This window comes from Xiphophorus couchianus, chromosome 19, assembly GCF_001444195.1.
Source record: "Xiphophorus couchianus chromosome 19, X_couchianus-1.0, whole genome shotgun sequence".
NCBI classification, from domain to species: Eukaryota; Metazoa; Chordata; class Actinopteri; order Cyprinodontiformes; family Poeciliidae; genus Xiphophorus; species Xiphophorus couchianus.
Window position 1 is genome coordinate 24,259,253 of NC_040246.1, and position 15,253 is coordinate 24,274,505.

General features: G+C 47.6%; 2 protein-coding genes across 4 annotated transcripts; one reads left to right on the plus strand and one right to left on the minus strand.

Moving 5' to 3' along the window:
* Nucleotides 1-28: 28 nt before the first annotated feature.
* pth2 (parathyroid hormone 2) lies at nucleotides 29-4,712 on the minus strand. 2 transcript variants are annotated; one of them, XM_028001269.1, is made up of 4 exons: nucleotides 3,413-4,712; nucleotides 2,624-2,722; nucleotides 2,377-2,541; nucleotides 29-538 (listed from the first exon to the last, which is right to left on the minus strand). In XM_028001269.1, exons 2-4 carry the CDS (start codon nucleotides 2,719-2,721, stop codon nucleotides 373-375), a joined length of 429 nt encoding a protein of 142 aa, XP_027857070.1. In that variant the 5' UTR covers nucleotide 2,722; nucleotides 3,413-4,712; the 3' UTR covers nucleotides 29-372. The 2 variants fall into 2 exon arrangements, with proteins under 2 accessions (XP_027857070.1, XP_027857069.1); XM_028001268.1 differs by lacking the exon at nucleotides 3,413-4,712 and having other exon boundaries at nucleotides 2,624-3,199.
* Nucleotides 4,713-6,373: 1,661 nt separating this feature from the next.
* On the plus strand, nucleotides 6,374-15,253 carry LOC114134748 (isthmin-2-like). Of its 2 annotated transcripts, XM_028001527.1 has the most exons (6): nucleotides 6,379-6,942; nucleotides 8,698-8,904; nucleotides 10,229-10,478; nucleotides 10,821-10,958; nucleotides 11,098-11,157; nucleotides 11,736-15,253. In XM_028001527.1, the coding sequence occupies exons 1-6, from the start codon at nucleotides 6,844-6,846 to the stop codon at nucleotides 12,251-12,253; spliced, it is 1,272 nt and encodes a 423-aa protein (XP_027857328.1). In that variant the 5' UTR covers nucleotides 6,379-6,843; the 3' UTR covers nucleotides 12,254-15,253. The 2 variants fall into 2 exon arrangements, with proteins under 2 accessions (XP_027857329.1, XP_027857328.1); XM_028001528.1 differs by lacking the exon at nucleotides 11,098-11,157 and having other exon boundaries at nucleotides 6,374-6,942.

Below are 15,253 nucleotides of genomic sequence, written 5' to 3' on the forward strand. Positions count from 1 at the left end.
AGGCCGAACACCAGGGGTCAGACTAGAGTAACGAAATTCTCACAGCAGAAATCATGGAGAATAAGAGAACATGTTGCCAGAAATCTTTCTACATCCAGGAGGCTGTGGCCAGAACTTCAGACGGTCCAGCTCTGGATCCACATAGAACCGCAGTTCTGGTTCTGTAGCTTTGGATCTGTCCAGGTAAGAAGAACTTCTACGGCTGTAGAGCAGAAATAAAGCGTTAGTCGGTTATCACGAGCCGCAGACCAGCTTTCATCAGAACATTTGCAGTCTTTATTGACGTCATCTCCTCCTCCACACCAACAAGCACCGTCTACAACACTCAACAAACGGCCCCAGGTGTGGCCCCAGGTGAGGCCCCAGGTGACATCAGGAGTTCACCACCAGCAGCTTTTGCATGTAGGAGTTGAGCCACTTCTGTCTCTCCATGGAGGTGAGGAGTTTGCTCTTCTCCCTGAAGGCGGCGTCGTCCGCCACCACCATGTTCCTCTTCACCATCCGGGCCCCTTCTGACGCCCACTGCGCCGGCCAGACGCTGGAGACGACATGGACAATTAGGGACTCTAGACGTTTTGTCCTGTCCAGCAGGGTGAGCCAAGACAGATTTACTTTCAGAAGTGGAGCAGTAAGTGTAATTGTGAGGGACCAGACTCAAACGAGGAGAAAAAAGTGTTCAAAGTAGAAAAAGTTCAATTTAATTCTTCCAAAAATAGCAAGCAAAACATAAAGATTTAATGCAAAAATAAGTCAAAGAATAAATAACAATTTTGGGCCCAATTTAACTGATTTCAACTGACCTCCAAACAAAGAACAAAAGGCTTAAATAGGGTGGAGTAACTTAAATCTACCACATGGAGGCACGACAACAAAAGAACAAATAAATAGAAAATTAACTAAAGCATCTTATGAAACAAACAAAGAATGCAAAACTAACTTTTACTTAGCAGAAACAATAATAAGTGAATATTTAAGTGACAAAATGAACTAATTAAAAACAACTTGAGGCAAGTTTCCCCCTTCAAAACAAAAGGCTGGTCCAGGTTTCCTGCTCCAGCTGGTTTGAATCAGCAGAACCTCAAACAAAAAGCGATTATAAATAAACCATTTAACAGACATGAACTAAAATATTGGTCTAAATGAACTAACGAACTGAAACATAGAAACTGTAACTAATATAAAGAAAAATACTAACACGACAGTAAAGCTCCACCTGATGTCACCTGTAGAGGGACTATTTCTTTGTAAACATGGCGGATGAGCGCGCGGCCAGTTGCCATGGTTACCTGCCTTGTCTTGCTGTTTTAATATCAGCTATCATGTTGCTGTGGTAAAATAAGTTATGAGATGCCTGCAGGTTAGAAGACAAAATGCCCCAAAGTTCAGTGGCCGGATATTACGCACTATTTTAAAGTACTTCTGTTCCGGTGAGATGAGCCCCTCTGAAAACGAGACTAGCGTTTCCATGGTGATGAGGGAGCGGGTGGAAAACCAACAGCGTTTTTCCCTTCAGGTTTTAACGAAGAATCAGAAATGAAAAGTTCAACAGGCTGAAGCACTAAAATAAAACCTCCAATCAGACGCTGCGCTGCTGGTCTGTGCTGGCTAAGCAGAATAATGTTTTCTTTCTGTCTTTCTGCAGAAAGACGACCGGACCGGACCGGACCAGCCACTCGGCTTCTGCTGGGTTCTGCTAAAGGCTGCGGGTCGGTCGGTCGGTCTGTCCCAGATTCAAACCAGACTTCAGACCTTCACCTGGTTCTGCCAACTTCTGACAGATAAACAGGAAACGATGATTTCTGAAAACAAATCAGTCATTGATATTCTGGTTCTGGTCCAGAGTACACAACCAGCACGGGTCCATTTTCCGTCTGCTGGGTCGGTCCGGCAGACGATTCTGTTTGGACCCAACCCAGGCTGGTAGAAACTGGTAAGCGCTTCCTGAACACCAGGGGGCAGCACAGAAACAACCCAGACCTGCAAGAAGCTGGAAAAAAATTAATAAAACTGGATTTTTAATCCTTTAAACGTAAAACTTTGAAACTCGACAAACGGAGAAACAATAATGTTGGATGAACAGAAACCGGCTCGGTTCTACTCATTCATCTGCATCTGGGTTCAAGTGTTCTGTCTACATTAAGCGCTTCTCCTAATGATGATTAATGGTCTGATTCTCATGCTGGCGCCCCCTGCTGCTCCATCTACGGTATTTTATTGAATCGAACTAGAAAAAGTATCTCTGGGTCGATTTGCCTCATTTCATCTTCTGGAAGTTTGGCGGCAGGGAAGCGACCAGAAGCTGCTGATCGGGTTGGTATATAGAAAAACTTCATCTAGAAGTTTTAAACAGTTTGGCTTAGAATCTGGCTCCGCTACCTGGCCTCTGGACGCTCCGGTGCGAACAGCCAGGCGTCTCCCATCAGACCGGCCTTGCTGTCCGCCGGCGCCGACAGCATCTGGATGTTCCAGTCATGGAGGGAGATGGACGGGAACAGAAGATCCCAGTCGTCCCGCTTCGTTTCCTGCGGATCTTCAGGATTTCTGGAATCACAGAGGTGAAACCTTGGAGCGACGAAACGGGATAAACGAGTTTTAAAGAGATTCACCCTGAGGTTGAGCTCACCTGAGAGGAAGACGAGGCTGAGGGAAAGCTGAGGACTGAAGGACCAGGAGCCAGATGAGCAGGAAGGTCAGACGGGACCCGGGAAAAATCTCTGACATCCTGGAACACAAGAAAACCTCCTGAGACATCTGAGCCAATCTGGCCACAACATATTATTAGATTCATCCCAGTATTCCCAGTGGATCCAGTTGGTCCAGTTCTTTATCCGTAAAACAATTTCTGATTGTGACCCGGTTCTGTGACCCGGGTCGGTGGATATGAGGTCCAGTTCATCAAACGTTTTTCTTTTATTTCATCTTGAAGATCTGACGAACAGCGCCCCCTTAAGTCGCACCGCGGCCCAGCAGGACGGGCTTCGTTTCCAAGGTGATTTAGTTTCAAGAATTTGACAGAAAAATGGGTATATATTATTTGTTTATTTGAACAATAAAGTTTATTGTGTAAGATTTATTTTTACCAATTAAATTTATATTAATTCTAGTGTTAAGGAAACGCCGCATCTCTAGTTTCCATCATTATTTTTCCAACATGGACATGTCAAATCAAACAGACTGAGTAATTATTTTCTTATTCTTCCTTGTGCATCTCAGAGGTGGGTTAAAATTTATACCACTCACTCGATTGTCGTCCAAGCATATATATATATATATATATATATATATATATATATATATATACAGTATATATATATATATATGTACAGTGCTTTCAGAAAATCAAACTAACCAAATTAAAACCAGAACCAGGAGGTTCTGGTTCAGGTTCTGATCCAGAAGAAACAATGCTTACCTGCTGCTCAGAACCAAAACTGCAGAGTTTCCACCGATAGACCGGCAGCAGAACAACCTGAACTGGACCGGACTGCAAAGAGTGCAGCGTCCCGCTTATATGGCTGCTGATCCGGGGGGGCTAGCCCCCTCCACAGAGCAACAGCCTGACGACCACTGGAGCTCGTTAGCGTCTACTTCAATCAGAGAGTGGAGTTGCTGCTGCGTCTTGTTACCCTCCTGCCTCCACCCCCGACCCCCCCGACCCGCCCTGCTGGGTAATGAACATCGTTACTCAGCTGCAGTGCAAACGTTTCATCTCCTGTCAGCGAATACAGAGGAACTAAACTCTGGTCTGGACGGACGGACGTCTTCAGACTGGTAGCCAGTAAGGGTTAGGGCAATCTGGAGTCCAGCTTCAGATGAGAATCCGACATGGAGAGTCTGCAACAAGTAACGCTGATTTGGTATGACCAGAACCAAACGGAACCATCGGAACTCGACCTTCTCTCTGGATCAGGTTGGTTGTTTTTAAGGCTAAACTCTCCTCTGGCTTTTGGACGTATTGAAAATGTTTTTGTTGCCTTCATGCTAACGCCACAGCAACGAGCCAACGTCCCTCACCTCAGCATGCTCAATGCTGAAGACACTGACAGCATGACCTTTTCTCCACCACCAGGATCTCCGCCCTCAATGTTGGTCGATGTTCAAATATAGAAATAAGAAAATAAAAAGAACATAATAGTAAAAGTAACGTCCCCAGCTCCGGCCCAGCAGGACACTGGGAAATTCACTATCCCAATACAACGGAACATTGAGGACGGGACGACCTGCTGAATCCTGTTCAGGTCTTCAAATGTTTTCACCATAAGTCAATAAAATATATATATATATCTATATATATATAGATATATATATATATAATCAGTAAATATTTCTGCAGAGCCATTGTTACCACTGGCGTGGTTAACTTATGTAAAGATGAGTGTGCAGGTGCCTGTCTCTGATTGGTTCCTAGGCGACAACAGAGACGTCCAATTGGTGGCTTTTATACGGATATAAAAGCTGCTGACTTCCTGCCATCCATCCTCAGCTGCTGTTCTGTTTCCTTAGTTTTCTCATGTTTTTCTTAGGGAGGTAAGTTTTTGTCATTTGGTTTATTTACTTTCAATTAGGTTAAGTTGGTTAATATTCAGATAGTTTCCTTTGGTTTGGGTTAGCATTCAGCATTAGCCATATGCTCCACTTGTTGTAACATCTCAATCAAAAATACATCTTTTTAAAATAAATAACATTATCAAATATTTAACTTTGTGTGTGTTGGCTGCTTGGGATCTGAAGAGGATGGATCCTTCCTGTCATGATCTGGCCACCCCTAGACGGGTCGTAACAGCCACCTTAACGGCATGTTTCTGCTGGTGGGTCACTTCCGGGTTGGGCTGTGTGCTGAATATTTAGAGCAGTCTGAACATGGTGTCATGTGCAGCAGCCATGCTAGTAATTGGAAACAACTAAAGGACGGAATCGGGTGCTTTGGCCCTGGACCATCAAACCTCCAGACATAAAACCTGGAAGTGTCTAAGAACTTTGTTTTGAATCTGGTTGGATTTAATGACCTGCAAACAGGAAGCAGAAGCTTTAACAAAGACACGGCGCCGTTTATTTTTCACAGGATAACAAGCTTCAGGCCTGACTCACTCCACATTATGCATTCTGCCTTCATTTCCATCGCTGCTCCTTATTTCACTGAAGACGAAACGTCTAACAGGACGACTCGTTTCTTCTGGGCCGACACCAGAACCGCACCAAACAGACGGACGGATGGATTCTGGCCCCTGGAAAAGACATATTGCCTTTTCATGAAACGTTCAACCAGCTGTCGGATTTTTGACTCTGCAGGCAGTGAATCATTTTGGCAACGTTTATCTGACGCAGGGAGGAATTATCTGCATTTTGTTCGATTCTTTGCTAGTTTACTCCAGACTGTCTGATGGCCACGTCTTCGTCCAGAGAGGAGGACGGACTTTATCGTTCTAACGGGAGCTAGTGGGAGCATGTAGGTCAGGGGTCAAACTCCAGTCCTCCAGTCGCAGGTTTTAGATGAGCCACAGCTACAAAACGCTGGAATGAAACGGCTTCATGACCTCCTCCTGGTGTGGATCGGTTCTCCAGAACCTTAACGACCTGATTATTCTGTTCAGGTGCAGCAGAGGCTCATCTAAAGGCTGCAGGGCAGGACTGGAGTTTGAGACCCTTGGTGTAGATATTGAATAAGAAGGCCCGGTTCTACACCACCTGGTTCTACACCACCCGGTTCTACATCATTTGGTATTTTTGTGTTTTTCTGATGGAACATTTTGCCGTGTTCCTGAAATAAACCTGATCAATCGATTGATCGGCACCATCAGCGCCGATGATCAGGTGACATTAGAACCCAGGTTTGGACCCGGCTGTGGCTCAGTACCAGTGAACCCTCCTGGACCCATTCGGTTCTGGCTGCACGGCGGTTTGGTTCTGATGGGTCTCCACCAGAACACCGCTGTCAATACTCGACCAGAACTTTGGTCCAGTCATCATGTCTCCAGTTCTGACCCGTTTGGTGCTCAGACTCAGAGATGTATGTTCTGTATTAGAACCCAACGTGAGTCGGAACCAGAAACAGACCCGACATCTGGAAATCCTTTCACCTTTGACCCCCATCTCCACAGGAAGTGGCTGATGACGACACGCAGAGGGGCCCTGGATCAGAACTTTTCCCACTCGTGGTTCTGGACCCGGTTCTGACCTATAATGCAGCAGAACTAACAAAAACCTGAAAAAAACTTTTCTCAAAAGAAATTTATGGAATCAGAAACAAAACCTAAATTTACAACCTGAACAGTTTATTTACAGAAAACTGCAGATTTAATTAAACAGAAATTATTTCTAAATATTTTAAAACCAAATAAAGCAAAACAACCTGAATATGAAGGAAAACAGGAAGAAGAAAATGATTTTCAGATCATTAAAATAAAAAGTTCTGCTGAGCTGATCTCACTGTGGTTCTGATACCATCGTCGTCATCATCATCATCATCATCATCATCATCATCATCAGAAGAAGAAGAAGAAGACCACCCTGTCCTTTCAGCGATGACGTCAAAACAAACAAACCCACGTGATCTCTTGGTTCGGGCTCGCGCTGAGTGGGTTGTGTCCTGCGTGGCCGGGGCGGTTCTGGTTTTAAACACGCTGGGCTGAACCCCGCGGATGAACTCAGTTTAAACACCCGAACCGGTTCTGATGGGTCTGCTGCTGAAATGAGAAAGCTCGGATCCAGAGGGACTTTCGGTACCGAAGGATAATGGGCATCACGTTCACGCGTGGATCCGTTTCCACGATGGGGTGGACACCTCTGTCCTAGGCTGAAGGACCGGGCCCGGGTTCGGTTCTGGGGAAAGTTTGGAGCAGAAGTATGAACCCGAGAGACGCGCTGCGTGTCTGGCTGCTGATCCTGGCAGCAGAGTCCAGCTGCGGGCTTCCCACGGACCGGAACACGGAGTCCAGTCCTCAGGTAAACCCGCTCCAGGTCCAGAGGTCTCCTTTGGACCTTCAGCTCAGCGGAACCTTCTGGTCATTCAGAGCGAGAATAACCTCTGGGGTCCAAATGTCCGAACCTTTCCACGGTCCAGTTTTCCGCTGATCGTTCGGCTCTGAATGCAAAGCGGAACCTCCAGGTGTAAATGTGACATAATTTCTAAAATACGAGACTTGAACTTTTCTTTTAATGGCACGTTAGCAGCTGACCCTTCAAAGTAAAAGTGAAATGAGAAACAAGCAGCAGCCTCAGAGGTTCTGCTGTGAAACTCCTAAATAAACCCAACGGGTTCGTCTGGTTCCGACTGGCTCCGAATCTTTTCAGTAGGAATCTGCTGCTGGGTCAGAGGGGTCCAGTCAACTGAACGCTGGTTCTGCTCATCATTTAGCAGCTTTCAGGAAATTACAAATGTTAAGAATACACCGTTAAAAATGTATAAAAAATCCATCACTGCGGTTGGGATCCTGTTCCCTCCTAATATTAGACCATCACTTATCCACCATGGCTTTGGCGCCCCCTGCAGAGCGGCGCCCCGAGGCCCTAAACCTGCAGAGCCTCTTTCTGGAGGTGGCGGACAAAAACAACCAGTAGAAACAATTTGGTTCATTGCCAGAACAGCAACTAGTGAATGTATGGATTCTGTCTGTAATGTTGGAGCTTCGGTCAGAACAAACGGGTCCATCCATCAAATCAAACATTTTTTATCCTTTCTCGTGTTTTTCCACACAATTCTCCAGAGTTTGTTCCAATCTTAAGAGAATGTATTTCAGAGTGAGATGCTCCCATCATCCACCTGAGGGTGGCGCTGTCCTCCCTCGGTGCTGACTGTGGAAACACTTTATTGTCCAGGGATGTTGCTTCAGGTCCAAGGTCGGGATCCAGGATGTCCAGGTTGCCGGTTTGATCCCCGCTCTGTATCGTTGAGCAAGATACTTGACCCTCCTTGCCTGCTGGTGGTGGTTCACCAGGGGGCGCCGCTGCCAGGCCCCCTGGCCTCCGTAGCGTAGCTGTGGCTACCATCTGGTAGCTCAGCACCATCAGTGATGCTGAGCTGGTTCTCCTGAACTGGACCCACAAGATCCGAATGACTGAATATCTGCTCTAAAACACAGAACAGATTTTATTTTGGTGAAACGGAACCCTGGGGGTCGCCCCCACTAACTGCTAGCTCGGGTTGCTGGTTGAAATCCTTGTTCATTTCATGGTTTCCTTTCCAGTTTTAGACATTTAACAGTTTTATCCTCTGGTCTGGTCCAGTTCTTCAACAGCCCACAGGAAGACACTAAAATGACGAGCCTCTGGTTCTGATCTGGAACTTGGACCCGAACCATTTTGCCCCAGCTGCGTCGCTTCATGGTGAAATGCAGAAACTGGAAGCCTCCAGCTGACGCTTAGAGGAAAGGAAGCCCCTCCCCCAACATGCCTGGAGCTGCTCGGCTTTAACCATTTAGCTAAAAATACAGAAACTCGACCCGGGAGACGGGCCGCCGGATCGCAGGACCAGAACCCTAACCAGAGCAGTTCAGGATCTTGCAGCACATTCTGGATCCAGGAAATGTTTCTGCTCTGTCAAAACTCTGACTGGGTCGGCGCTGAATCCAGAACTTCAGTTCCTTCAGGACCGGCGGAGAATGTTCCTCCAACAACTGCTGGACCCGCCGTGTTCAGAAGATCCTTCGTTGTTTCAGCCGCTGCCGTCGCTCCAGCTGAACCTTTGTCTCTATTTTGCAGATCAGAGCCGAGGAGCAACCAGAAAACCTGCTGCAGACGCTTCCTCTTCCATCTTCCTCCACCTCCACACAGAGCTGGCCCCAGCAGCCGGACCTCCACCCTTCACCTGCAACCGAGGGGGAGGAGCCTGGAGCCTTCGTCCTGGATCTGAGGAACTTCCCTGATCTGGCCAACGCTTATGTGGGCTCCCAGAACCCCAACATCCAGGTAGGAACGTCTGCTTTGAAAAGGTTCTAGCTACTGAGCCGTAGAGACCCGATGGCTCCGGACGGAGCTGGACCCGACCCCCCGCAGGAATAAACACCTCACCTCTACTGGAGGTCAGAGGAACCGCTGGACTGTTTGATGTAGATCCTGATCAGGTGGAGGTGACTCTATTGATGCGTCTCTTCCTGCAGCGAACAACAACCCTCTTTCATTCATGTGGAATCTGATCATCATGTAAACTAACCTGCAGCCGCCTGCATGGCCCTCATCCGCTCTGAGATTACACCAACATGTCCGCCAGAGGAATCTGTCCCATCCTGACCTCTTCTGTCTGTAAACTGTAAAAAAAATCTGAAATGCAACAAACGATCTGACTTCAGATCAGTTCTGGCTTTCTGGACGGTTGAAGCTGCTGAAAACATGGAGGCGGCGCCGGTCACAGAGTTCCTAGCGAAGACAGAAGTCTGTTGTTCTGTCTGGCCAGAAACAAGCCGAGCAGCAGGACGCAGACGACTTGAGGAGGTTTCGCCGTGAAAAACATGGAGGTACGGTGCAGCCAGCATTCAGGGTGGAGACCAACAGAGGTCCAAGGGTGGAGCTTTGATCGTCAGATGGACCTTAGGTGGAGCTACCTGGTGGAGTTAGCCGGTGCAGCTAGCTGGGATGGTGCAGGTGGAAAGCTCTCTAGCAGGCGCTGCAACTTTCCACTGACATGGAGAGATTGCTGAGTCACGTCGTCTTCCAGTGCCTGATAACACTCTCCATCACTGCTGGGGAAATAAACACAATGTTCTCACTGACACCAAACATCTTCAGTCTACAAAGAAAAACCATCTTTGCTGCAACCAGGACGGAGCCTCCAGCTCCATTTCATGTCACCCCACCCACCAAATGGATTTACCTCTACGGTGCAGTGAGACGTCTGAGTTCTGGAGAGAGTGGCAGTCAGGTTTCCTGGTAGACTGTCGGCACGATCATTGGTGTAACAGCGAGCAGGAAACGTTTCCTAGATTTGAATCTTTTCTGGCCATGAAGGCTGATTCTGAATGGTTGCTTTGGAGTGACCTAATCAAAGTCTGGTTGAGATGCATAACCCTAACCTTCAGCAGCTGTTTGTTCCTGGAGGGACAGAACCAGCTGAGAGGAATTTGAATGAATGATATCTGAAAACAGCTTCTCCTATTTGTTCAGGTGACCTTTGACCTGAAACATTTAAAGGGTTTCCCCAAAACTGTTTGTTCAGCTTCTTGGTGAAACTGTTAGAATAAATGGAGCTGATTAGCATCTAGCACTGCTAGCACTTCCAGGATGCTTCTTCTTCCAGGTGACCATTGAGGTGATGGAGGACTCCCAGACTGAGGTGGAGATGGACCTGGCCAAGGAGAACCAGCGCAGCGATTGGTCCGTGTCGCCGTCTGAGTGGATGAGCAGGAAGCTGTTCTGGCCGTTATTCTGGGAGAGCGGGCTGGCAGGAACCGGGCCAGAGGACTACGGCTACGCCCCGGCGGACGCTGTGCTGGGTGGAGTGGGAGCAGACGGGTGGAGCAAAGACGGAGAGACCAAAGACGACTTCGGTGAGACATTTCAGATGCGTCTCCCCTCGATCCACCTCAGGGACTCATCCTTGAAACACACAAATAAATCAATGAAAGTGAAGGCAGGCGGGGCGAGACAGCGGCCCTTTGCCCCATGAAGCCTGGAGCGGCTGCTCCTCCACCCACTAATTCACTGCAGCTGGAGCAGAAAGTAGCTGTGATATATTCCTGCAGGACAGATGGAGCAAGGAGAGCAGAGAAACGTCCAGCTCTCGCTCTTTTCTCCTTAATTGCTCCCCAACTGAGGGAGGAATTTGAACTTGAAAAGGCCGACGTCTGCTATAGGTTTTCACTGCCCATCCATCTGCTGTGTATTTTCAGAGAACGAAGAGTGGAGCGACTGGGCCCCGTGCAGCACCACCTGCGGACCTGGATCTCAAAAACGAACGCGGTCCTGCGGCTACGGCTACGGCTGCACGGCAACAGAATCACGCACATGTGACCTGGACAGCTGTTCCAGTAAGACACAAACCAGTTTAGGGCGTTCCGATCCACTGGGGGTAAATCTGTCTCCACAGCCTCCGATCTTCTCCTGATTAGAGGCAACGGTAACCCATGGTTACCATCAGTCACCTTTCTGTCCGTCTTGGTCTCGTAGGCGCTGTGGTCTCAGAGACCGAGGCGACATCGCTCCACCAGTTCAACATCACCGACTCCAGTACGTATTTTATTTGGCCAACCTGCAGGTTCAGGTTGGTTGATGCCATAGACCAGCAACACAAAATAATTGGGTTTTTTCCGATGTCAGACATCAGGAGACCAACGTCTGACTCGTGAACCTCAGACTGGTTTAGAGCAGATCTGTAACTGGATTCTCTGAGCCGTGCAACTTTTCTACGTGCCTCTTGTCCTCCATCTTTGAATGAAACAACTTCAAATATTTTCATTTATCTATGCTCAAACTATTACATCAAATTTAACAGCATTAGATTCACAAACAAAGTTACAATTCTAGATTTATGGTCTGAGTTAAAATGTTAGCACTTATGAAAGTCTGAGGGGCCTTAAACAGCTGCTTAGTTTGCTTCTGCCTTGGGCCGGCTCTAAATGTGATGTTTTTAGATCTACATGTTGATGACTCCAACAAATATTCGACTTATTTTGAAAGTCAGCCATTTCAGTTCTTCCGTCGGTTGAAAAATGTTTCAAACGGTTTTCCTGCGACTCCCTTCAGGTTCCTGAGTGGAGCTCCGGGCTGAAGCCCAGGCCAGGCTAAGTGTCATGTCTCCCACTCAGGTGTGGACAGCTGTGAAAAGTGGCTGAGCTGCAGGAACGACTTCCTCCAGAAGTACCTCCACCAGGTGCTCACCCAGCTGCCCTCCTGCCCCTGCTCCTACCCCTCCGAGGCCGTCTACGGCGCCATCAGCATCCCGGACCGCAGGCTGCGCAGGACGTACCGCTGGAGAGACGCCAGCGGACCCAAAGAACGGCTGGACGTCTACAAACCTTCGGCCCGGTTCTGTGTCCGCTCCATGCTGTCCTACGATGGCCCGACGCTGGGGGCGCAGCACTGTTGCTACGACGACCGGACGAGGCTGATCACACGCGGCAAAGGCGCCGGAGCGCCGGACCTGATCGGCGCCGAGTTCTCCCCGGAGCTGCATTACCAGGTGGACGTCCTGCCCTGGATCCTGTGCAAAGGGGACTGGAGCCGGTTCCACTCTGCCAGGCCGCCCAACAACGGGCTGACCTGCCCGGACAACCCAGCCGAACCGGCGTTCCAGACGGAGCTCAGAGAGGCCCAGGAGTACTGAAGGCCGGTTCCGAGAGACAGAACGACCTGACCAAGCCTGAAACCGTCGGACCTGAGCAGCTGTGTGTGTGTGTTGGGGTGTGTGTGTGTGTGTGTGTGTGAGAGCTTATTTATTATCCAGGGAACATTTACTATGGAGGACATTTGTATCATAGAGCAGCTCAACAGGAAGCATGTTATGGTAACTGTAAAATGTCTTTATTATTATTATGATTAGGATTATTATTATACGAGTGAACACACAATTATTTCTTTGTACTTTTGAGTTTCTGTGCGATGAATTTTTTGCATAGTGATAAAAACTCTTGCTACAAAATGGAGCCGTGTTTCCCTCAGCCTGCTGGTTGGTCATGTTGTGACGTCATGGCCTGCAGTGCGTCCCAGTTTTCCATGTCTGGTATATAACCATTCATTGTAGCTTTTAAACTGGTGATACTGGTCCTGTGTCCAGACAGTGGATGGTCAGTAGGACCAGTAGTTCTGAAGCCTGTTTGTTCTGAAGATCCTGCAGCTTCACTTGGTCTTCCTGACATGGCGCCAGGAACCTCTGAGCTCTGTTAAGATAAAACTACATCTTCTGAAGTTTAGATATTGACCTCAAACCAGACGTTGGACTGGATTTTATTTCAATGTCATTTGTGAATGTTGCTCCTGATTTTCCACAGTGGAGCTAGAAAGGTTGAAAAAGGTTTTGGAGAAAGTTTCATCAATGTGACCCTAAACACAGATGACTGGCCAAGTCCGGAGGTCACTGCAGTGAAATTGATTAAGCTTTTCTTCACATGAACAAAGATGGCAGGTGCAGAATATATACAAAGACGTCCAAAGCAGGTTAAGATCAGACACAGCAGGACCTTCAGTGGAAGAGTCCATCACCTTCAGCGGGATTTCTCAGGAGTCTGACCACAGAGCTCCGCTTTTAAAGCCACAGGCTCCGCCCACAGGAAGTCCAAAAACTAAGCAATTACTTCTAACTCAAATAAAGTCTTAAAGTATACAAAAAATAATAATAATCAGAGAAAAATAAATAAATAATCTTGTATTCAAAAATACAATACTGAGTTTAATAGAAAACACTCGGTACGTTCTGATGACGGCTGTCGAGACGGTCGGGTTAAAGCAGAAATGAGAATAAATGAAACGGAGCGACACCAGCGTAGAAAAGAAACGGAGCGACACCAGCGTAGAAAAGAAACGGAGAGACACCAGCGTAGAAAAGAAACGGAGAGACACCAGCGTAGAAAAGAAACGGAGCGACACCAGCGTAGAAAAGAAACGGAGCGACACCAGCGTAGAAAAGAAACGGAGAGACACCAGCGTAGAAAAGAAACGGAGAGACACCAGCGTAGAAAAGAAACGGAGCGACACCAGCGTAGAAAAGAAACGGAGCGACACCAGCAGAAAAGAAACGGAACGACACCAGCGTAGAAAAGAAACGGAACGACACCAGCGTAGAAAAGAAACGGAGCGACACCAGCGTAGAAAAGAAACGGAACGACACCAGCGTAGAAAAGAAACAGAGCGACACCAGCAGAAAAGAAACGGAACGACACCAGCGTAGAAAAGAAACGGAGAGACACCAGCGTAGAAAAGAAACGGAACGACACCAGCGTAGATGGAATGCTCCAGAAGATAAACATGAGAACATCAGACATCAGAGTGTAACAGGTGACACCATCAGGTGGCGCTCTCTCTCCAGCCTGAGCCGCCATACAAGGGAAGCTGGAAGGTGGAGTTCAGGTGCCAATTTCCCGTGTTAGACCAGGTGTGTGTTGGGCCCCAGGTGTGTGTTGGGCCCCAGGTGTGTGTTGGGCCCCAGGTGTTTGCTGGCTGTGGACTGTATTGCTGATGGTGTTCGGTTGGTGGCGTTACCTGGGCCTGGGTGTTCGACGCCGCAGGTTTGCACCAGTTCGGCTATACAAAGGTTTGATCTGGGAGGGTTGATTTATGCGATGCAGTTTTTGCACCGCCTCCTGCTGTCCTTTTAGCGTTTGGGTTTTTTCTCCTTTGTTAGTCCGCCCAGTTAGGATCGTTTTTCTGCTTGTAGTACTTGTGAGGGCGGGCTGACAATTTTTCATTCATTTTGTTTGTTTTGTGGCACTTCCCTGAATTCTTCCATCCTGTTTGGCATGATCCCCATGTCGGGTTGACAACAACGGATAAAGCTAGCGGGGAATCCTTTATGTATTTAACAATAAATATCAATAATTAACTTAATTCCGGTTGCTGATTATTACGCTTTGGCTTGCCCAAGCTATAACAAGAGCATCATCTGCTGCTGTTGGAGAGAATCAGGTAAAGATGAAAGAAAATATTCACATTACTCATTGTCTGGGTCCTCCAACGACCAGCAGAGGGCGCCACTATGATCCGCTTCACCAACAGAACATCCTGTGTGGAAACAGCCCAGAGCAGCAGCTCTGCAGGACAACAGACTGAGGGTCACTGAGGATTTCACCGCAGCTGACGAGGCTCTGCCAGGAAAAGTGTGGCCATTAATGGAGGAAGGAGAAAAGGCCACTCTGCTGGAGTTCGCCTGATCACTGAGGGAAAAGAAGTCCAGTCGCCGCTGTCCCCAACCGGACAGAACCTCAGTCCTTCCTTATGGACACAACAAGCCCTTCATAACCAGCAAGATCTCAGGTTCTGCTCAGATGGTCACCTACAAAACCTACACTTTTAATATTTGGATCCTTTTCTATCTTCTAATCCTTGTTTGTCTATTTTCATGATCTTAATTCACTCCAAGGTCTAAGAATGAATTCTCTGTTTTTTATTGAATCCTGCTTGATGTGTTCTGCTCACTACATGGTTAAGTCCAGTCTCAGCTTCCCTGTGCATTTCAGCACTTTTTATATCAATTTGAGTTTATTGTCCTTTATAGTTATTAATGCAGCCATATTGTTCCAAACTGCAAGTTTCTCCTAAGTGTTACCGTCTGACATGCTGAGTCACTTTAGCTCCATCTGTTCACGGTTTAAATCCCACCATTCGGGATCTG